This window comes from Anomaloglossus baeobatrachus, chromosome 1 (assembly GCF_048569485.1).
Source record: "Anomaloglossus baeobatrachus isolate aAnoBae1 chromosome 1, aAnoBae1.hap1, whole genome shotgun sequence".
Classification (NCBI taxonomy): Eukaryota; Metazoa; Chordata; class Amphibia; order Anura; family Aromobatidae; genus Anomaloglossus; species Anomaloglossus baeobatrachus.
Genome location: NC_134353.1, coordinates 585,554,845 through 585,579,106, shown reverse-complemented (window position 1 = coordinate 585,579,106; position 24,262 = coordinate 585,554,845). Strand labels below are relative to the sequence as shown.

Sequence of the window (24,262 nt, the reverse complement as noted above, 5' to 3'; positions counted from 1 at the left end):
AGGCTCCTATACATATCGGACAATCAAATTAAATCAATGACTTTGGACAACCTTCATCTAATGTGTATGAAGACCTTAGGAAATTTGTGAGCTATTGGACTCAACTAAATTAAATGAAAGGAAGAAATCAACACTGCCAATATTTGTGTGTAGCAAACAGCTATTTGTAAAATATGGTGCTAATTAAAACAAGATATGAATGCCAAAAAGGAAACTGAAACATGGATAGACAAAGGAAAATGGCAAAGTATCCGGATATAAAGTCTAAAGCAATATGTAACAATGTTTGTGACATAACCATAAGAAATTCGCTGAATAAACTATATTTTAAACATAGAAAAGTCAAACAAAAACCAGCACCAACACCTTAACAAGAAAAGAAGGTTACAGAAGTGATCATAAAGTGTGGTCGATTGCATGTAAGTGATATTCATTGATGCATCACCAATCTATATGAACTATTGGTCTTGATCTAATGAAACATATGAACATGATTACACCAAAACAATTGAACAAAACAATCCAATTTCCTCTTTTAATTTTATTGTGAAAATTGACATTTGTCAAATACTGTGTTATGGATAAACACACATCAAAATTACTCACACACACACAAATATAAAAAAGTGAGAATGGTGGCAAATGGAAAAGCTGCGCACACATTATTATTACTAACAATACATGCGTAATTACATTTGTAACTTGTACCTAGCCCTGAGTAGATTGTCTTATCTAAGAACACAAGTGCTCTGAGTTTGTGTTATGTATCTGTAAATACGTTTTTAAACATTCTTTAGTTTGCTGTCAAAGAATATTTTCTGTGCAGTTTCTCAAGTGACTAACGTCTATTTTACTAACTCTGATCTTAACAGATTCATAAGTTAGAAGTCGATTTCATTCAGATCTTCTAAGTATCCAGATGACTGTAGTGCCCCGGAATCTTCTGACTCTGTAAATACATTAGAATTAATAAAGCATTTTAAACTATTTGAAAGCAATTAAACTTTGAATACAGGAGATACAAATATGTCTTTTAGTTTCATTTTGGGCTATAGGTATCACAAGCTGACAAATAAATGACATTAGTTGGAGCTATATTGTTGTCCAAAAAATGTATAACATGCAGGAATACAAGACAGGTTTCCAGCTTATTCCTCAAGAAGCTTTCTACCTAGTAGCATAGCATAAGTGTTCACTTGATATAAGTGCTTATTTTTGCTAAAGTTATCTAAAGGGGTTGTCTACTACTTGGGCAACCCTTTTATAAATGATTCAGTCCTCTTTGTAAATTTTTAAAAAATAATACTCACAACAAACATCAGCGCTCTTCCAGTGATGTTGGCATTAGGGTACAATATTGTTATGTCCAGTGATCCTTGCAGCCAATCAGCGTCTTCTATTGTGCTGTTGCAATCTTAGTTCCATCAGACGAATGTCAGTTAAGAAGTGAAAGTGCAGCAGTCCAGTAGCAGGCCCTGATTAGCTGCAGCTCTCATGCGGCTGAACCCTGGCAGACCCGTCAATGACATTGCTGGAATTGAGCTGGTGTGAGAAGTGAGTATATATGTTTTTTGATTTTTCAATTTTACAAGTGGGACTTCATTTAAAAAAAGGGTAGTGGACAACCTTTTTAACTTTCTAATTTAGTTGCATTAAAAATTGTGCTCTACTTATATTCTAGGAGGTTCTTCCTTACTTCCCACATAAGGGTGTTATCGCCATGGGAAGCAGTCTGTCTGTGTGGGTGGGTGGGTGCATGGTGAGCAGTGTGTAACAGGCATATAGGAAACAGTTTATGTAACAAAACTAGTCATGAAACCATGGGAAACTGTCTGCATAGTAGGGGCATGGAAAGCAATCTGTATAACAGTGGGGGCATGAGGAGCAGTCTATAATAGGGGACAACTGAGGACTATTCTGTGAGACAGATGCTGTGAGACAGTCTGTGTGGGAATCATATAGATTCATGTTTGTAACAAAAAATGGAAATCGGGAGTAATCAAGAGGGGGCAAACCAAGGAAAATCAGTCTGTGTACTAGGGGGTGGTTTGTGGGGGAGGAGCGAACCATGAGGACCAGGCATTAAGGCTGGGGTCACACTAGCGTATAGCATCCGATGTGAGATCATCAGATGCAATATGGTAATGACAGTCGGCTCAATTTCTACTGTGAGCTAAGTGTTATTATACTGTGCTCCAATTCTCTTGTATGCGAGAATCAGACCACAGGTGAGGAGACAATGGAGAAATTAATCTCTCCTTCTCCTCCATTGCCTGTCTCAAAGTATGGCTGGATTCACACGAGCATATGAAAAAACGGTCCCATTCTCGTCCAGGAGACTCGGACGAGTGGTATCCATGTGGTATTCAGTGTGTACTGCGAGTGCTATGCGAGTGGGTGAATTTTTCCTCATTTGTCATCCGTGTGCTGTCAGTGTGCTGCAGGTGTACAATCTGTTTTTTTTCTCAGCAACTATTAGTCATTTACAGTCATTTACAGGAGCATTTACAGCAGGGGTCTCAAACTCGGCTGGGTATATGGGCCACACATAGAAAAAAAATTATTTGGGGGGGGCCGCATTCTTTGCAGGGCCAAGTGACATTTTAGTGATTCCATGTATTTTCTTCTATACACCTTTGGATCACTTTTTGTGAACAGATTTTGCGTGTTTATTAAAACAAGCCTGCACTTTTTTGTTACTTTTATATGTAAAAAAGCATTTTTAATGGTAAAAACATTTTTTATCTCTTTCTTGTGCCCAGTATTAATGTACCCATCCTTGTGCCTTGTAGTAATGTACCCATCTTTGTGCCCATTAGTAATGTGCCCATCATTGTCCCCTGTAGTAATGTCCACCATCCTTGTGCCCAGTAGCATTGTGCCCATCCTTGTAGCATTGTGCCCATCCTTGTAGCATTGTGCCCATCCTGCAGCATTGTGCCCATCCTTGTAGCATTGTGCCCATCCTTGTAGCACTGTGCCCATCCTGCAGCCTTGTGTCCATCCTTGTAGCATTGTGTCCATTATGCAGCATTGTGCCCATCCTTGTAGCACTATGCCAATTCTGCAGCATTGTGCCCCTCCTTGTACCACTGTGCCCATACTTGTATCACTGTGCCCATACTTGTATAATTGTGCCCATCCTGCAGCATTGTGCCATCATTGTAGCATTGTGCCCTTCCTGTAGCATTGTGTCCATCCTTGTAGCACTTTGCCCATCATTGTAGTATTGTACCCATCTGTAGCCTTGTGCCCATCCTTGTAGCATTGTGCCCAACCTTGTAGCATTGTGCCCAAGTAGTAATGTCTCCAGTCATCATCCTAGTTCCTATTATGCCGTTTCTTGACATACACAAAAAAAAAGATTCTTCTCACCTTCCCTCCATTCCCTCTGTTTTCTCTTAACTGCTTGTTGTGACCTGCAAACCCGTAGACCCCATGATGATTGCGGCCAGTGCAGGGGTCGGCGCTGGCAGGGCTTTACTACTGTTGATTCATTTGCGGCGCAGCACGCACTTAGGAGCTCTCTGCACTCTACCAATCACAGGCAAGCAGGTGACTTCATACAGTGATGTTACCTGCCTGACATTGGTATAGTGCAGAGAGCTCCTATACGTGCGCTGTGACGCAAATGCATCAACTATAGTAAAGCCCTGCCGATGCTGGGGCATAGTAACATGATTGTCATGGGGTCTGCGGGCACTCAGGCCGCAACAAACAGCCTCAGGGGCCGCATGCGGCCCACATGTTTGAGACCTCTGATTTACAGTGTTCTGTGCTAATGATAGTAATGTATCAAAAAAAACAAACAATCGCCACTTGGATGGTCCGTGAGGCGTCCATTTTTCTCTCACACTTATTGACTTGTACTGGTGAGTCTCGCAGGATTCGGCAACAAATCGCAGCAGGTTCCGACTTTTCTCTCATCCAGAATGTGAATCAGAAAAAAGCTGACCAACTGCTCTGCTTCATTGACTAACATTGGTCTGAGTGCAATGAGAGATTTTCTCGCATTGCATTCGCGCGAGTCATACGCTCGTGTGAGCGTACCCTATATCAAACTATATGACATCCGAAGACCCATACTTGTGGAGGCACTAGCAGAACGCTGCAATTGTTTTCTCATGCCAAATTGTTATGATAAAAAAATTGTAGAACTCTACTCTGCCTTTTTGGCTATGTTCACACAGGGAGTTTTTGATTTTTTTTTTTAGCAGCAAAACCTGATTTTTCATCAGCAGAAAAGCTGTGATTTTTGCTGCATTTTTGTGTGCCATTTAATAAAGTTACTTTCATTGAGCAAAAAAGCAGCAATAACACAGCAAAAAAATAGCTGCATTTTTTTCACTCATTTCTTTAGATGGAGAAAAAAAGCTGCAAAAACGCTGAAAGACGTGTTATGCTTCTTCTTTCAAAAATGCAGCAAACACAACATTTTTCCAGGACAAAATATATCCAGTCAGGAAAAAAAAGCAAGTGTGTGTGTGCATGAGATTTCTGGAATCTCATAGGTTTTGCTAATTCTGCAATTGCAGCATTTTATTATCATGGAATTGCATAACATCAATGGAAAAAAAAGCGCACCAAAACGCCCCGTGTGAACATAGCCTTTGCCCAACATTGGTCCGCATGCAATGTGAGATTTTCTCACATTGCACTTATCTGATATATACACTCGTGTGAACGAGGCCTTAAAGGGATAGGAGCATGGACAACAGTCTTTGTGTAGAGGATCATGCAAAGACATATGTGAGATAGGGAATAGTGTTGAGCGAGCGTGTACATATTGTTACTCAATTGAGCATCTGAGTTTGACAATGCTCAAGTTTCCCATTGACTTCCATTATACTCGCTACTTGGGTCACACTGGAGAAACCCGATGCTTGATCAAGTAACGATCAGTGGCAAGCACACTTTGCCATCAATAATAGGGAACAATCTATGAACGAAGCGGGGACATGAGTAGTGAAGAGTAAACTCCCACAAAGAAGTAGCTAGATGAGCCCAGGCCAGTGGTATCAGTATAATGTATTCATTAATGCTTCCTCCCCCTGTTGGAAGCTGTGGTTTCACGAGCCACGACTATCAGCTGTAGAATGGTCAGAAACAGCTACTTACACAGGACACATCAAGAGTTCATTTATAGGATTAGCTCAGCACACCAACATTTTTAAGACATCAATCTTTGGAATTGCTTTGTTTGCCATGACCTGTTGATTAAAATATACTTTTTTTGTGGGACAACCCCTTTAAGGCTACATATGTCACTTGCTCAGGTCAGACCTCTGGCTGTCGTTTAGAGAAAACCCATTTGGAGAAATAGCCAGTTTCCAGGCAAAAGGTCAGAGGACAATGTATTAGTAAACCTTCCAACAGGTGTCTGACATGAGTTCAGCTAAAGGCCATGTGAGCTTGTAAGAAAAGATTTAAGAACTTGTGATCGGAATGTGAGGTGAATATATATAAATGTATATTGTGCTGCTTCCTACCCCTGTTTTAGCATGAGGGTCTGTTGCTCAAACATTTTGAGACTTTTCAAAGCTTTTTACCATAGTTTTCTGGTGTAAATGCTTTAATGTATCATTCCCGTTGGCTTTTTTATATGAATCAATCAAAAGGGACAATAATGTTGTCCACAACTGTATATGATGTCCTAAAAATGATTAAGTCATAAAGTTGGATGTGTCAGTTTTACATCCTATATATTATTTATGTCTAAAGAGGCAAGATTTGATAACTTTCATAAATTTTATTGACATTTCTGCACAATAATTGGTGACAACCTACTGTAAGATGTAATATAACTTCACTCTATAAACAGTTTTGGCCACTATTACTGGAATTATATTTGTGTTATTCTGCTATTTTTTAATAATATTGTCACAATATAAAGGACATTTCATTTACACTCAAGATAACACATCAATGGGGAAGATTTATAAATACAGTCTAATTCTTAGTGCAGACATAAACTAGACAGGCTTAAAATGAACCAGATATATCCTATTTATTCTTGCTTTTTGATAAATGTGGCATATTTTAAACCGAATATTCAATACAGATGAAGTCCTAAATTATATGGAAAATATGGAATCCCCAATGGTACTAAGCTTCAAAGATAAATTAATACCCAAATCTGAAAATGGTATATACCCAGTTTAAAAAGTACTTTTTAGGATATGTTAAAATATAAGATTAAAAAATATATCAGCATTGATTTTTACTAATACTTGATGCACATAATGGCTGATTTAATCAGCCATCATGTGCCTCTAACAGGATCAGAGATCCGCCCGTGTCTGTTAACCAGTTAAATCCCGCTGTCAACCGCTGACAGGGGGATTTAATACGCGCTAGCAGAGAGGCGCATCATTCCCTGCTCCCATTGGCGTGTCCGTGACATAATCGTGGGGCGCAGATAGGTTGTCATAACAGCCAAGGGTCAGCTAATGACCCCTGTATCTGGCATTACGATCCTCCTGTGAACGCCAGCTGTGACCCAGCGTTAATAGGAGATTGTGATTTCTGCTATACACAGCAGTGCTAATGCACTGCTCTGTATAGAACAAGTAATTGGATGATCGCAGCTTCAGATCCCCAAAAGGGATTAGCAAATTACAATAAAAAGTGAAAAAATATATTTTAAAATTATGAAAAAAATAAAAAAACTGATAAGTTCAAATCTCCGCCTTTTGAACCAATGAAAATAAAAACAATGAATTAAAAAAAAACGTATACTTTGTATTGCTGTATTCAGAAACTTCTAATCAAAATATTAAATAAATTAATCCGATCGGTAAAAAGCATAACGAAAAAAAAATTAAAACACCAGAATTACGTTTTTTTTACCACCGAAACATTGCAAGAAAATACAATAAGAGGAGATCAAAACATTATCTACCCAAAAATGCTATTAGTAAAACCATTAGCTCAGGGCACAAAGAATAACCCCTCACACACAGCCCAGGATCCTTAAAAATAAAAACGTTGCGTTGGATGCGGAGAAGGCGTTTGACCGTCTGGGGTGGCCATTCATGTTCGAAACATTGCATCATTTTGGAATTTCGGGTGCATTCATTACTGCCCTGAAAAGTCTATATTCATGCCCCTCAGCTTCGGTCAAGCTTCCTTATGCCACATCTCAACCCTTTCAAATACACAATGGCACTCGTCAGGGATGCCCTTTGTCCCCCCTTCTCTTTGTTATGTGTATTGAGCCATTGGCTGCTGCTATTCGCATTGACCCTAATATACGTGGAGTAATGGTGAGAGACAAGGAGTTTAAGCTATCCTTATATGCGGATGATGTCCTATTGATTTTGTCCCAACCACATATCACCCTCCCGAATTTGCATTCCTTATTACTACAATTTGGAAGGTTGTCAGGGTATAAGGTCAATCAGAGCAAAACGGAAGCTCTGCCTCTTAATATTCCACAGGTGCGGGTCTCCTCCTTACAGGAAAACTACAACTATAAATGGAAAAACATATCCTTGACATACCTGGGGATACAATTAACATCTAAGTATAAGCTCTTGTACCAGCAGAACTATCCTAGTTTATTTACTGAGATAAAAAGGCTCCTGCTCAATTGGAATAAGCTCCCATTGTCTCTGTTTGGAAGAATCTCTGCAGTCAAAATGTCTGTCCTGCCGAAGCTACTTTACCTATTTGAGACCCTTCCGGTGTGTGTACCATATAAAGAATTGCGCAACATTCAGTCTGTTATACTTCAATTCATTTGGGCCCACAAGAGACATAGAATTAAGAAAGCGACTTTGTTTGACAGTAAACTGAGAGGAGGCCTGGGAGTCCCTGATATTACTAGGTACTATTGGGCAGTACACTTACGTCACATCCCTGCATGGTCTAATCGCAGTGCCTTCTCTAGATGGATGGAAATAGAGAAGTTATGGCTCGCCCCAATACACCCCAATTCCTACCTCTGGGGCACCTCATCAAACAAGCCTGACCCACATACCCTGGGCCCTATAGCCTTCACGAAGAGGATATGGGACTGTTGTGTCAAGAAGTTTCCACTTAAATCTGAACACTCTCCCTTGACTTCTTTTCTTTTTAATCCCAAAATGCCAGACGGTATGCAGGGTACAGCGACTAAAACGTGGTTTGACAGGAAACTCTTTTGCTTTGCTGACATAGTAGACGCACACTCCAGAGTCCTTCTCCCATACGCCACCATAGCTGATAAATTTAATCTCCCTGGCAATTCCCAATATCGCTATTTACAAGTTAGACACCTGATGCACTCCCTTTTTACCTCCCTAGAAGTCTCCACCCCTACACTTTTTGAGAGATTATGCAGAGCTGGGGTCTCTACTAAAGGCCTCATCTCAGATATATATCGTATTTTAATTACCCCCTGCCCAGAAGACAAGCCAAATCATACATATATGAGGAAATGGGAAGATTTCCTTGGTGAGTCCATTCCCTTGTGTATGTGGAAACGGATCTGGGATACTGCCTCTAAGACATCCTCATGCTATGTCTATAAGGAAAATCAGTATAAATTACTTATGTATTGGTATCACACCCCAGCACTACTACATAAACTAAACCCAGCTATACCTGACAATTGTTGGAGGTGTGGAGCCACAGGAGGAGACATACCGCACATATTCTGGGTATGCCCCAATATCCAGCGTTTCTGGAGGTTGGTGCAATCCCTTATATATAAAGTAACTGACCTTCGGGTTTCCCTGGATCCTAAATTCTATCTATTAAATATACCACTTGTTCAGCTGGGGAAAAGAGTGAAGCGGTTATTGTTACATATAACTACAGCAGCTAGATGTCTGATTGCCCGCAACTGGAAGTTAGCTCATCCACCCTCACTTACCGATCTCCAATCTCGGATCCAAGATGTGAGAAGGATGGAGTGTCTATCTGCCTTGTCAAATAATACAGTAGATCATTTTGAGAGTGTTTGGTCACTTTGGGACACTTATTGGGCCAATAAAGAATAATAGTGAGGTATGGTCTTGATGGAAGCCTGATATATTCACCCTCCCCACTCCACCCCCCCTTCCTTAAACTTCCCTGTTTAGTCTTGTATTGTTTGTCTTGTCACATCCCCTGTTTTTATTGTATCAGTGGATAATAAGATATGTATACTGATTTTTGGTTTACAGTTATTGCTCACATGCTTGTGAGACATACCTATGCATCCATGTACTTTTTCCATGTCTGTTAAAAAATTTAATAAAACATTCAGTTATAAAAAATAAAAACGTTGCGGGTGTCGGAAAATGGCAAAAATCTCCAACATTACCAAACTAAACATGTTTGGCATCTGCATCTGGAAAATTGCCAGGTCAGTTTTACCATATAGTGAACAGGGTAAATAAAAATAATAAAAAATTGTGGAATTTTTTTTGTACTTTCACCGCATTTGGAATTTTTTCCTGCTTTCCAGTACACTATATGGTAAAATAAAGGGTGTAATTCAAAAGCTAGCGCTCATATGACTATATTGACGGAAAAAAATAAAAGTTATGTCTCTTGAAAGAAGGGGAGAAAAAAACTGGAAAATTGCTATAGCATGAAGGGGTTAAAGACAGGTTTGTTTTTTTTAGCAAATTATTCTAGAATTCTAGCACATTTAGTTTGATAAATAGGACCCATTGTGTTTAGTTTAATTCTATTGAAGTGCTTACTATAATATTTTCATGATAATACCATATATTGTATGTAAATTTGGGTTTGTGATCTCTAGTGTTAAGACAGCAGGACTTTAGTAGGCAAAAGATTTCTCTGCTTATGACCTGAAAATATGTTCGTAGTGAACCTACACTTGTCAGTTCTTAAGCTATGACCGCACTTTGCGTCGTCCTACTTGCAGTTTTAAACGCACATTTTGGCCTTAATTGATTTAGCCAAAGTTACCTTTTTCAGAAATTTAGCGCTAAAAACGCATGCGTATTTACCGCGTTTTAGATGCGTTTTCAGCGCTATTTACATGCTTTTTCCCTTGCGTTTTGACAGATGCGTTTTGAACATCAATACACTGCTAAATAAAGATTAAATAGTCAAACAGAATGAAAAAAGAGAAAAAAAAGCAAAACAATTTTTGAATTATTTAAGAAAATAGTTATATTTCATGAAATTATAGCGGTTTTATAATATTTATTGCTAAAATAGCAATAAAATCATAATTTTCAATTATTTAATTGTCGGACTATGTGTGTGTGTAAAGGGACATATTATTCCAATGTCTGAAAAGAATGCGTTTTTGAAGTAAAAAACGCATTGTTTCTGCACCTAAAAAGCAGGTAAAACGCAGGAATTTTGATGTTTGTTGCTTTTTTAAACTTCTCATTGACTTCAATGTTATCAAAACGCTGCAGAAATGGCAAAAATAATTGACATGTTGCTTCTTTGAACGTATGGTTTTTGCCACAAATTATGCAAATTAAACGCAGCGTTTTAAAACGCAAAGTGCGGACTAGAAATCTACATTTTCCATAGACTATTATGGAAAAGCAAAACGCATGCCTTTTGGCATGAAAACCCTGCAGCTCAAAACGCTGCAGAAACGAAGGTAAAACGCAAAGTGCGGTCATAGCCTTAGTGTTCCCTTGTGTGATTTGTATTCATTCGGTGCACAATCTGTCCATCATTTATTAGACAGTCGATTTCTAATAGTTACCTCCACATGGTTGGCTCTGAAATGTGATATCATCGAGAGCAATATCACTTCTTATTGAAATCCCACGAATAGCTTCAAACACAATCTATAAAAAAGAAAAGTCACAATGTTCAGAATGTCAGCTAATGCCTAGGCCATGGTATAATTGTTAATTCTTTCTACAAGACTGTCACTGTGTCCTATGTACAACTGTGGTTCTTGATTTTACCAATAGGTTGGCATATCTTGTGGACATTTTATAAATATTTAACCTCTTGGCATCACAGCCAGTTTTAGCTTGTACAGCAGACCATTTTCTTTTTTTCACTTTTTATTGACATAATCTACTTGCCATAAGTTTTTCATTTTTTCGGCAACATAAAAGTCTTGTTTTTCTCAGAATTTATCACTGGCATAATTTTAGTGTATATGGAACATATAATATAATTATGGTGATACCAGAGTTACATAGTATTACTTTATTACTTTTGTACAATTAACCCCTTCCTTCAGAACCTTTGACGTACTCATGCATCATGGTCAGTAAGGGCCTTTGAAGTATAATTATGTCATGGTGATCATCCCTTCTGAGCAATGCCATGCACCTAACTGCTGTTTTCCAAAATATCTGGGGTATCGGGTGTACTCAGGAGAAATTGCACAATATATTGTATGGTCAATTTTCTCCTTATGCCCTTGTGAAAATACAAATTTTGGGCTAAAGCACCATTTTTGTGGGAAAAAGTAAAGCTCAATTTTTCCTTCCACATTGCTTTTAGTTCCTGTGAAGCACCTGAAGGGTTAATAAACTTCTTGGATATGGTTTTGAGCAGTGTGAGGGGGTCAGTTTATAAAATGTTTACACTTTTGGGTATTTTCTGTCACCTAGGCCTCTCAAAATCACTTCAAATGTAAATGTACATGTCCCTAAAAAAATGGTTTGTAAATTTTGTTGGAGAAATTGAATTGCTGATAAACCTTTAGCCTTTTAAACTTCCTAAAAAATATGTTTTAAAAATGATGGTGATGTAAAGTAGACATGTAGTAAAAGTTATTTATTAATGAGTTTTGTTGTATCACACACTCTCTGGTTTAAGCTCATATAAATTCAGTTTGAAAATTGCAATATTTTCTCCAAAATTCCAATTTTTCACAAATAAACGGCAAACATTTTGACCTAAATTTGCCACCACCATAAAGTAAAATGTGTCATGAAAAAACATCACTGGGATCCGTTGAAGCGCTCCAGACTCATTACCTCATAAATTGACACTGGTCTGGACTGTAAAATTTGCCTTTTACCAGGAAGGTGAAAACAGCCTGGGGGTGAAGGGGTTAATACACTTTTTATCTATTTATTTATGTAGTGTTACCATATTCAGACACCCATAGCTTTTTTATTCTTCTGTAGATGGGACTGTACAAAGTCTTTTTTTTGCAGGTGCAAGCTGTAGTTTTTACTGTACCTTTTGGTACATATTTCTTTTTGAGCACATTTTATTTTTTGTAGTAGGTATAAACAAAACACATTAAATTGCGAATACTTATAAAATTTTATTTTTTGCCATATAAAAGACATGAAAATGTTATTCTGCGGGTTGATATGATTACTTTCATACCCAATTGTATACATTTTTAACTGTTTTACTACTTTTTCATAACAAAAATAATTAAAAAAAAAATTCTGTTTTTTTTTCTTTTCGTCATTATGTTGAACACGACCAAAATTTTTGGCTAAACTAAATAACCCGCATCTGTGTTGTACAGCTGCAGCCAGAACTCTGTTATCCCGAGGTTGTTAACCAATTAAACGCCATTGTCAATCACTGACAGTGGCATTTAAATGGAATACACACCAGTGCTCATTTGTACTGGTTTCTATCGGCTCCCTGTAACCATGATGATAGGGTACCAATAGGTTAATGTGGCAATTGAGGGTTTGAAAAAGGACTCTGTCACCTACATCTTCATATTCCCTTGAAGCTAAGCCATAGGCTCAGCTTCAAAGGAGACTGAGATTTTCACTATATGCTGCAGTATTGCATATTGTTGAAGTGATCAGACAATCGCAGATTCAAGTTTCATGAGAAGACTAAACAAATAAGACTAAAGCTAAAAAAATGTTTTAAAAAATACTATAAGAAATAAAAAAAATCCAAATTTGAATCACCCCCATTTTCCATAATTATAACTAAGAATTAAAAAAAATAAGAAAATAAACATATTTGGAATCGCCACATCTGTAAAAGTGAGATTTATAAAAATATAAAATTAATGACCCAGTATAGTAAATGCCGTAAAGAGAAAAAAAATGGAAACATCAAAATTGAAGTTTTTTTGCCCACAATACTTCCCTAAAGAATACAATAAGAAGAGATCAAAATGTCATATCTATCTCAAGATGGTATCAATAAAAGTATCAGCTCACCGCAAAAAAATAACCCTCAGCCAGCACCATTTATGCAAAAATAAAAGTTATGGTTATTGGGAAAAAAAATACATTTTTCTTCCTAATTTATTCCAAAACTTCTGAAGTTGTTTCACCACTTAAACAAAAAAGAGTCTATATGAGTTTGGTATTGTTACAATTGTAGTGAATTGAAGAATCATATTTTTATGTAATTTTTACAGTACAACAAATAACAAAATTTTTTAAAAAATGGCATTTTGTTCACCATTTCATCCCACTTGGAATGTTTTCCCCATTTTTCAATACATTATATGGTAAAAATGAATTATGTCGTTCAAAATTACAACTCGTCATGCAAAAAACAAGCTCTTATACTAGCTATAGCTATGTTGACAGAAAAATTAAAACGTTATAACTTAGAAGTAGAGAAGGAAAAACTAAGGTGCAAAAATGAAAAATTTCCCTGGCGTTAAGGGATAGAGAAATCTAGGTCCACTGTCCTAGAATTGGTTATAAATACATTATCCGCATTCACTGTGAAATGATAACTGCAGTCCTAAGAATCTGTAAAAGTTTCTCCGACTTCACAGAAAAATCCCCGGTTTTTTATGGATAGGTTTATCAATAGAGTTTTTTTTACAAACTATCTAGGTATTTCTGGCTTACCTGATGATGCCTTTCGCTGTCATATTCTATTTGTGCTCTTAACCAGCTGATGCTTTGTTCACCTCTTCTACTCCACAGAAGACTCTCCTTGTGCCTGCGACCTTCCTCTCTCAGATATACATTAAGCAGTCCAGTACCAGCTCCGTACATGTGATAATGGAACGTCAAGCATTGTTTCCCATAAATTGCCCGAAGTGGTCTTGAGATAAGACGTGATTTTTGTCCAAAGACCATATTGGTTGCTTCAATGTACATGTAGTATCCTTAAAAAAAACAAAGTCATAATCAAAATAACAATCATGTAGAGGGAAAAAGGGATACAAAAGGTGGCACATTTGCTTCATAAGGAAGAAAACAGATGGATGAAGCAGGAGGAGATAGTAGATAAATTTGGGCTGAGGAGACACCAAGCGCTACAGTACGGGCAAATAAAGGGTTCGGTAATGTCCCTGCTGACACGGGTTGAGGAAGAAACACGCAATAATGCCATGGACGACTTTATTCTTACCATGGGAGAAAAACCCTCCATAACTATACTATATGAACAGTTCAGACGGATTTTTAGTCAAAAAGAGCCAGATCAAATTTTTAAAGGCTGGGTGCGGCATTTGGGTGAACCAGGTATAGAGGTAGGACAGCAAATTTTAGATGGAAGGAGAGTTCTGAGGAAAAGCGTACTGAGCGAGGTGTGGAGGGATACGCAGTTCCGAATTATGCACAGGGCAATCATAGCATTCGCCATTCCGGTATCAGCTGCTATGAGAGAACGCAAAATTCATTGCCCAAAGTGTATGCTCGGGAATACAGATCTCTTTCATGGTCTTTGGGACTGCCCAAAAGTAAGGGATCTATGGGAAAACACAAGGTGTATGGCGGAAAGGTTATGGAAGAAAAACATACCTCTGAGTCCTTTGAGATACCTGTTCTACTGTGAGTCGAGTGAGGGTGAGAAACCTATAGAGGGGGGGGGGGTCTAGTCCGATTCTGTTCCACTCTACATGCCTAATAGTTAAACGAACTATACTAAAACACTGGCTAGATGACCGGGTATCTGAATTTGGCGAGATTATCGGGCAGCTTAAAGCCTTACTCAATCTAGAACGGCGGGATGCAGAACGAAACAAGGAGCAAGGAGTTAAAACATTCATAACTAAATGGAAGGCATTTCTATTGTGCTATCACACTGAAGCAGAGGTAATTAACTATATGACACCGTTCAGATTAACAACATGATATTTACTGGAGGACATAAGTGGATCGTTGGGAAAGCTGAAAGTACCAATGGATACTTAGACAGAGGAAGAACCTAGACTGAAAAAGATATAAGTAATTGGTGATGTTCATGGGGGGAAGTGAACCGCTTCTAAAATGCCAGAAAAAAGCTAGCTGTGTGGGTTGGGGGGGGGGGTTAGGGAAGTTCAAGGTTGTGGATTTATAGATTAAAGAGAGAAAACACAAATGAGTGGATAATGTCATTATAACCCTGTTGTGATAACTGTCTATCTCTTGTACATGTTATAATATGTAAAACAATAAAAATTATTGGTTAAAAAAAAAATAACCATGTAATTTTTTTTTTAAAATTAACATTAAAGTTCCCTACTCAGTGGGGAAAATAAGCATTAGAAACACTGCCGATTTTGCAAGTTTTCCCACCTACAAACAATGGAGAGGTCTGTAATTTTTATCGCAGGTACACTTCAACTGTGACAGACATAACCCCCCCAAAAATTCAGAAAATCACATTGTATGATTTTTAAATAATGAATTTGCATTTTATTGCATGAAATAAGTATTTGATCACCTAACAACCAGCAACAATCATGGCTCCCACAGGCCTGTTCTTTTTCCTTTTAAGAAGCCCTCCTACTCTTCACTCCATCACCTGTATTAACTGCACCTGTTTGATCTCATTTTCTGTATAACAGACACCTGTCCACACAATCAATCAATTAGACTCTCTCTAACCTCTCTACCACGGCCAAGACCAAAGAGCTGTCTGAGGACACCAGGGACAAAATTGTAGACCTGCACAAGGGTGATATGGGATACAGGACAAGCAGCTTAGTGACAAAACAACAACTGATGGCGCAATTATTAAAGAATAGGAGAAACACAAGATGACTGTCACTCTTACTGGGTCTGAGGTTCTATGCAAGATCTCACTTCATAGGGTAAGGATGATTATGAGAAAGGTGAGGAATCAGCCCAGAACTACATGGGAGGACCTGCTCAATGTCCTGAACAGAGCTGGGACCACAGTCGTAAAGATTACTGTTAGGAACACACTACACTGCCATGGATTAAAGTCCTGCAGGGTATGCAAGGTCCCCTTGCTCATGCCAGTACATGTCCAGGCCTGTTTGAAGTTTGACAGTGACCATCTGAATGATCCACAGGAGGCATGGGAGAAAGTCATGTGGTCAGAATAGACCAAAATAGAACTTTTTGGTATCAATAATAATAATATAATAATATTTATTCATTTATATAGCGCTATTAATTCCACAGCGCTTTACATACATTGACAACACTGTTCCCATTGAGGCTCACAATCTAAATTCCCTATCAGTATGTTTTTGGACTGTGGGAGGAAACCGGAGTAAACCCACGCAAACACGAGGTGAACATACAAACTCCTTGCAGATGTTGTCCTTAGTGAGACTAGAACCCAGGACCCCAGCGCTGCAAGACTGCAGGGCTAAGCACTGAGCCACCAACTCCACTCATCATGTTTAGAGGAAGAAGAGTACAATCCCAAGAACACTGTTCCAACTGTGTAGCATGTAGGTGGAAACATCATTCTCTGGTGGTGCTTTTCTGCAGAAGGGAAAAGATGACTGGACCATACTGAAAGGAGGATGGATAAGGTCATGTATTGCGACAGCCACGAAACCTAAAAGAACTGGAGAAGATCTGTATGGTGGAGTTGGCCAATATCCCTGCTGCAGTGTGTGCAAACTTGATGAAAAAAAACTACAAAAAACGTCTGACCTCTGTAATTGCAAACAATGGTTTCTGTACCAAATATTCAGTTCTGTTTTTCTATTGTATCAAATAACTATTTCATGCAATAACATGCAAATTAATTATTTCAAAATCGTACAATGTGATTTTCTGTATTTTTTTTTTTCTGTCTGTCACAGTTGAAGTGTACCTACAATAAAAATTACAGACCTCTCCATATTTTGTAGGTGGGAAAACTTGCAAAATAGGCAGTGTATCAAATACTTATTTTCCCCACTGTACCTTAAATGTGTGTGTAGATTCGTCTTTAGGTGCGTTTACACTGCGTAAACACACTTTCAACCCATTTTTTTGTAAACTGCAGATTTACCACATCTAATGCAAGTCAATGGGGAAAATGCGCACAGACTAAGCGTTTCATTTTACAAAGGCAAATTAGAAAAATCTGATCCCTGCATACCGTACATATCATGTCTAGTCTTCTCCAAAGTGAATTCCTACATAAATTTAACTTATTATTTAGCTGGTCGGTAGAGAGGAGTAGGCTATAGTGGAATAGTGCCCAAACAGTTACCTTCATTAAAGGAGTTTTCTCACATGAGACTTTTATGGCATATCCCCAGGATATACCATGATTAGTAGGTAAATGCGGGTCCCACCCTTTGAACCCACACATACACACATACCCACATATCTCCACTATCTTCAGGAAGGAATTGGCTCTTATTCACCATCCAGTTCCTATCTAACCACCAGTGAGTGAAGAGTTGGCAGCTCGTGTGCTGGCTCTCGCTTCATTTATTGCTATGGGAGTTTTTTCTCAGCTGTAGTTTGAGCTTTTATAACTGCTACCTCTCCGCTTATTGGTGGTTCTGTAGATATTTACATGTCGCAGAGGTGGGACCCCCATCTATCAAATATTTAGCGCATATCCTAGTTAACAAAACATATGATGTCAGTAAAGTAAATAATTTATCAAGTGACTTAAGAAAATCTGTTTTGCAACACAGGACTCACCTACCCCAGAAGTGTGATCCCCTCTTGGTCCTGTGTAAGATGTAGGTGTTGCCCCTCGTATCCTGTGCCAGATTCCTCTTCTTTGCCACTCTTGTTGAAATCCACAGTCATCTTTTTCAAAAGTACATCTTCCAGGTAATGGAGGCAACCGATCTGTAATTACAGATAGTACATCATAGATCTTACACATTAAAGTTTTGAAAAGAGTACAACCTTACTAAAGATGATAAAGTATATATACATTTTGGAAAAGTATTATCTTACTCTGCCAATGCATAAAATAATTAAACAGCTTTGTTTATGGCAAAAAAAAAGTTTTTCCTATGCAAAATCATACGTACAATCCACAAAGATACCCTGTATTCAGGTCCATATTTGCCTCTAGGCAGCAGAAGTCCACTGCCTGGAGTGGTGGGCTGCAAGGCAGTAGGACTTCCCTCTGCCGGACCAAATGGTAAAACTGGTGTCTTTGCATGGGAGGTGCTGCATTCATTTCTATTCCAATCTTTTAAGAAGCCCTCCCATAATTTTTTTTTTCATTAAATCTGTGTATATGTATATATACATGTACAGAAGTGTGTGTGTGTGTGTGTTAATATACTCACCTATCGCCGTCCTTTCCGGCATCTAGCGCCGTTCCACTCCTCTTCTGAGTGGCAACATAGCTCTTCTGACTATCTAGCCTACTCTATGCTCTATGCATGAGTCAAAAGACTCTTTTATAATGTAACCCTATAGAGTTTTGTATTTACACTCCATAGGTTTTTATTGTAAAAGTTTGTGAAAGGTGAGTAGTCCAATTCCTTTCACAAGGTGTTTGCTCTGTATGGCAACCATTGTTGGGGCAGTTTTCTGTCTGAGGGGCTGTGTGACCTAGAGTCTTGGGTAGAGCATGGGTGTTTTGAGGCACCAGGTCTCCTTTCTTGCTGGTGCACTGTCACTTCAGAGGTCGTTACGCACAACGCCGCATCTTTAAGGCTGAAATAATTTAGGGACCCACTGAAAAGGAAAGTTCCATGGAAGTTCTGTTTGGCGTGAGCAGCCAAACTATACCTCGACGGGTTCGGACTTGGCCCCACCCACAATAGAAGTCACTGATTGGCAGTTCGGGTCTCTGACCACATGCAGCCAGCTATAAACAGAACACTTCTGGGGGAGGGTGTGCAGGGTTTTTCCATTTGTTTTTTTGTTTGGTGCACACTACATCCAATTCCAATCATGCTGTTGTTACCACCAGTGTGAGCAATACAAACACTGTAAGCGTCTCGCATTGGGCTCAGCAACGAGTGTACCCGAGCACAGCAATGCTCACGCAAGTGTTCAGGATACTTTACGCATCTGAACTTCGAACCCAAACGTTTTTTTTATAAAGTTGGTGTTTGGCCCAAAAACCGAACACCTATCATCAGGTGGGCTCATCTCTAGTTGTTACCCCCAGTGCAAGCCATTCAAACACTGCAAGCGGCTCGCACTTGACAGAGCATTGAGCGTACCTGAGCACAGAGATGCTCGCACGAGTGAAGTTCATGTGTAAAGTGCCCAAACTCCTAATCTAAACTCTGCTTTCTTTTGGGTTTTTTTTTAATGCCAGTGTTCGGCCACTTCATACAACCTGATGAGAATGTTAGACTAAGGAGCTCATGTTCAGTTGTATAAATTTTTGCCTAGCGGCACTAGATCAATTATGATTTTTGGCTGTGCGGTCCATGTTTCTTTTTCTACAGCTATGGTATATCTGTCCCCTCTTTTTTATTTACTTGGACCAGCACTCCTCCCATTTTGCACAGGTGTATTTAATCAGAGGAGGTCTGCAAGAGAGGTTGTGCCTTTTTACCTCTCAGTTCACAGTCTGAGAGCTTGTGGAAGATGAGTAGTTCAGCTCCTTTCACAGGGTGGTTGTGCTGTGTGGTGGCCATTGTTGCGGCAGTTTTGTGTCTGTGGGGCGGTGTGGCCTAGAGTCTTGGGGATTCAGCTTTTCAGCATTGGGGTTGTGAGGCACCAGGTCACCTGCCCTGGTCGTGCACTGTTGCTGCAGTGGTGGTTGGTGTACAGCACCTTTAAAGCTGAAATAATTTAGGAACCCACGGAGAGATTCTCCATGACGTGGCAATAGACTTCATACAGTCTGATCAGAATGTTAAACTAAGAACCTCCATGCTCAGCTGCATAAATTTTTACCTAGCAGCACTAGAATAACTCATGATTTTTGGATGTATGGTCAACGTTTTTATTTCTACAGCTATGGTATATTATAAAAGTGACTTTTGGGGTCACACTGAGTTCATTGTGACCCAGAGACTCTGAAGAGAGGTGATGTCACTCAGAAAAAGAGCTTGTTAAAGGGCCACTTTTGATTTTTAGGATTACTACAATAGCTGGCACTAGAGTTCTGAAGAGACAATTTGAATATTTTCAAGAGAAGCATTACAGCTATAAGACTCCTCACTGTCAGCCAGACTGGTTTCTCAGGTCTCCTTAGACCTCAGAAAAAGAGCAGAATGGCACTGGATTCCAGCAAAGATGCTGGTAGTGTGTCGCCCAGGGCTATCGGGTACTTGGTCCTGGGCCGTATATTTACGGGGGATGCTGTGTCACGGGTGTTTGCTGGCCGTTGCCCGGTTCCGTGACTCTGGGTGCTTTTTAATGGGGATTATTTACAGGTGAGATTAAAATCATTTGTGTGACGCCACCTGTGGGTTGCGGTTAAGATGGTGGAACCACCACTGCTGGGTTGGTTATCTCTAGGGCTGGTGGTAATGGCAGCTGTGGTGGTAGGCCCTCTGCAGGTAGGGCTGAGCCCGGGAAATGTATGATGGAGACTTTCGCCGCATAAGGGAGGCCACAACGGGAGTTGCAGTTGAACAGTTCTTTACTCACGGTCGGGCCCTTGGATGGCTGGTTCAGGTCCCTGTATTTCCAGTGCCAGTTTGATGACTCGGTTGCTCTGTTCCTGGCACACTCAGTGTGGTTGGGTCCCCATAGCTTGAAGCAGATTTAGGGGCCCCGACTGTCTTTTGGCAGTCTCCTCGTCCGTACGGCGGGAAGTGTGGATCCTGTAGTGCTGGTCCGTGGTCCCAAACCATAATTCTCGCTTTACTGCTGATGCCCCCGGATTTGTGGGTCAGTGAGTTCCGTGAAGGTTCCCGCACTGTGCAGGTATTTTCCAGACCATATGAAACTGATGCCTGACCTAGGGCCCTGTTCCCCGTCTGTGCTATGGTCCCAGCGGTACTAGGGTGTACCTGCCTTGGCGACCACTCTCCTGTGCCCCCGGGTCACCGTTACATGACCCAGCTCTAGGCACGTCTTTACTCTTCATTCTCTAGACTTAACTGCTCTTGTTCCACTCCCACCAGGTTGTCTAGTCCCCTGGACTGGCTCCGCCCTCTAGGTGGCCATCCTCTTTGGGTCTAACTAGCCCATTACCCCTGGTGTTTAGTGGAAACTGGGAGTTTAGTGTGTGCTGATGTCACTGGCACTGGTGTTCCAAGTCCCTGGGGGTAGCCCCTGCATTCTGGTGAGGATGCAGTTCCCAGTAGTGCCCTGAGTGGCTCATGGGCGCTACTTTAGCATCTATATAAGCACTCGCTACACTATCTTCACATATACACAGATTTAGTGAAAACTAAAATTCATGGGAATACTTCTTTAAGAAGCTAATACACATGAAACTCCGATGAGCAGCGACATATAGGAGGGAAATACATGGGAGCAAGTAAGTGCTGATAAAACCAAAGATACCGGGAGCTTTACTATAGACCTGGGGGAGCGCTAGGTATAGATTATGAGTGCACAGTATGGGGTGTGTATTAGTGTGGAAATTAAGGGCACAGTTTGGTGGTGTCAGTATAGTTAGTGAGGGCACAGAATAGTAGGGCAATATTTACCCCGACCCCCCACTTCAAGGTCAAATGAAGAAGCAGAATCAACAGTAGGAATGGTCCTTGACCGCTCTGAACCAGTAGATATTGGCGCTGGGCAATACAGGCATGGTAGTTAGCAACTACCTGCCTGTAAGATCTTAACCCCAGAGCAAAAAAAGCAAAGTCCTTTAAGTACATACTGGGAGTTGCAGGTTGCTGACTAGACATTGCTATGAGTACTTCTATTGCTACCTGAGTAGCTCTAGCAGGTACCATATACATTTCACGAAAATTGAAAATTAGTTTTCTAAGGCAATTCCTAGCTGAAAGTCACTGCAGTCATCTATATGATTCATGTTATTGCTTATAATTTTATATTGGGGTTATATGCTTGATCTAAAGGGTGCTTTACACGAGACGATCTATCGTGTGATAGATCGTCAGGGTCACGGTTTTTGTGACACACATCCGGCGTCGCTTGCGACGTCGGCCTGTGTGACACCTCCTAGCGACGCAGTATCACTCACAAATCGTGAGTCGTGTACTCGTCGCTAGGTTTCATAAAATCGTTTATGAAACATGGCGCCGGGTGTTCATCGTTCCCGTGGCAGCACACGTCGCTCCGTGTGACACCACGGGAACGATGAACATCGGTTACCTGCGTCCTGCGGCTCCCGCCAGCTATGTGGAAGGAAGGAAGTGGGCGGGATGTTTACATCCTGCTCATCTCCGCCCCTCCGCTACTATTTGGCGGCCGCCGCGTGATGTCGCTGTGACGCCGAACGTCCCTCCCACTTCAGGAAGTGGATGTTCGCCGCCCTCAGCGACGTCGCCCGGGAGGTAAGTGCGTGTGACGGGGCGTTAATGAGTTTGTGTGCCATGGGCAATCAATTGCCCATGAAGCACAAATGACGGGGGCGGGTACGATCGATCGTGAAATCGCACGATCGGTCGTCCCGTGTAAAGCAGGCTTAATATACCTTATAGCAGTGGACGAGGTTAAAATGGCTATATCCACTGCATAGAAAAGGTGTGTATATACTTGTACATGCTGTGTGGTATATATATGATTTTATTAATACAAAGTGATTAACTAATTGATTAAAATACTGCACACTACTCCCAAATGTGATAAATTTACTGAATGTAATATATTATATACCATATACTGTATGTACATCTTACCAGCTATTTGGCAGGTTCCAATGTTAACTGACACGTCATCAAGTGCTGCAAGACCACAGTCCCAAAAACTTTTACACCAGCTGACAAATACTACCTGGGAAAAGAAATGACACAAAATAATTCAGGTTATAGGCACCTAAAAAGACAAGAGGTCACTCTCTTCCTCTGGAGAAAAAAAAGGTTCCATCTTGATTGAAGCCAAAGCTTGTTTACTATGAGAAGTGTAGTTTTAGGGTATGGTCACACTAGCGTATAACAGGGGTGAGTGCTATCTGATGTTTTATCGGATATCATATGGCCCAATGTTATATGGACAGTGCCAAGTAGCGCTTTTTTTGTCATGCCAAAATGGCATGTGAAAAAAATCGCTGCATGCTGTGATTAGCAACGAATGGCGCTCACCCATTAAAGTCTAAGGATGCGTGAAAAACATCGGACGGCACTCAAATATTATCCAAGTGCAGTCCAATATATGCTGACAGAAACCTTGGAGAAATTCAATTTTCTGTCTTCTCCACACCTGTTCTCCGATTCTCAAATGCGAGAGAATCGGATCACAGAAAATGACGCTTGGCTCATACTCGGATCATGGGACAGAATCTCTCTCATGTGAAAATATACACTAGTGTGAGCATATCCCTAAACTGTGGAACAGAAATGATCACAGCGTGAACAGACGATGTCACAATTTGATGTTTTTCAGAAGAAAATAACATTTAATGAACCATGGGACACAAAAATGTTTATATGATCTTTTCTCTTTCTTTCTCTCTCTCTATATACATACATATATGTATGTGTGTGTGTGTGTATATATATATATATATATATATATATATATATATACACACTGTATATACTGTATATCTATAGTGTATGTAAACACACACAGCATGTCACAAAAGTGAGTACACCCCTCACATATTGGTATATAGCTTATTAGAACTTTTCATGAGACACCACTGAAGATTAAAAGAAAAAGGTTTTGGTACCATGTTAGCCAGTTGAAAAATGATTGATTGCTCTCAGTGAGAGAAACAAAAATAAAATTTTGTAGTTCTGATACCTTTTAATGGCTAACTAAGATAAAAATAAAATATGATGTTATAAAGCTGCCCTGTTTTGTGTATATATTTGTGTTTCTTCAGCTATTTTGTCATACCATGCCTGAGGAAGAGACCTGAGATGTCTCGAAAGCTTGCTTTATAACATCATATTTTATTTTTATCTTAGTTAGCCATTAAAAGGTATCAGAACTACAAAATTTTATTCTTGTTTCTCTCACTGAGAGCAATCAACCACTGAAGATATAACACTTTGATACAATGTCAAGTTGTCATTGTACAGCTTGTATAGCAGTGTAAATTTGGTGCCCCTTAAATAACTCAATACACAGCCATTAATGTCTAAACAGCTGGCAACAAAAGTGAGTACATCCGTAAGTGAAAATGGGCTAATTATGCCCAATGTATACATTTTTAGTGTGGCAACCATTATGTTCAAGCACTG

The 24,262-nt window shown here is 39.8% G+C and overlaps 1 protein-coding gene across 2 annotated transcripts in view; it reads right to left on the bottom strand.

Annotated features, from left to right (window-relative positions):
- Window positions 1-532: 532 nt before the first annotated feature.
- Window positions 533-24,262, bottom strand: part of MAMDC2 (MAM domain containing 2) — a 171,116-nt gene continuing 147,386 nt past the window's right edge. Inside the window, exons 10-14 of one of the 2 annotated variants that reach the window (XM_075340065.1) lie at window positions 22,754-22,847; window positions 17,706-17,858; window positions 13,722-13,984; window positions 10,667-10,751; window positions 533-949 (exon numbers count right to left, since the gene is read on the bottom strand). In XM_075340065.1, coding sequence (XP_075196180.1) covers window positions 882-949; window positions 10,667-10,751; window positions 13,722-13,984; window positions 17,706-17,858; window positions 22,754-22,847 — 663 coding nt within the window. In that variant the 3' untranslated portion in view covers window positions 533-881. Of the gene's footprint in view, window positions 950-10,666; window positions 10,752-13,721; window positions 13,985-17,705; window positions 17,859-22,753; window positions 22,848-24,262 lie in introns of those variants that run through there. The other variant, XM_075340073.1, reaches the window with a different exon arrangement.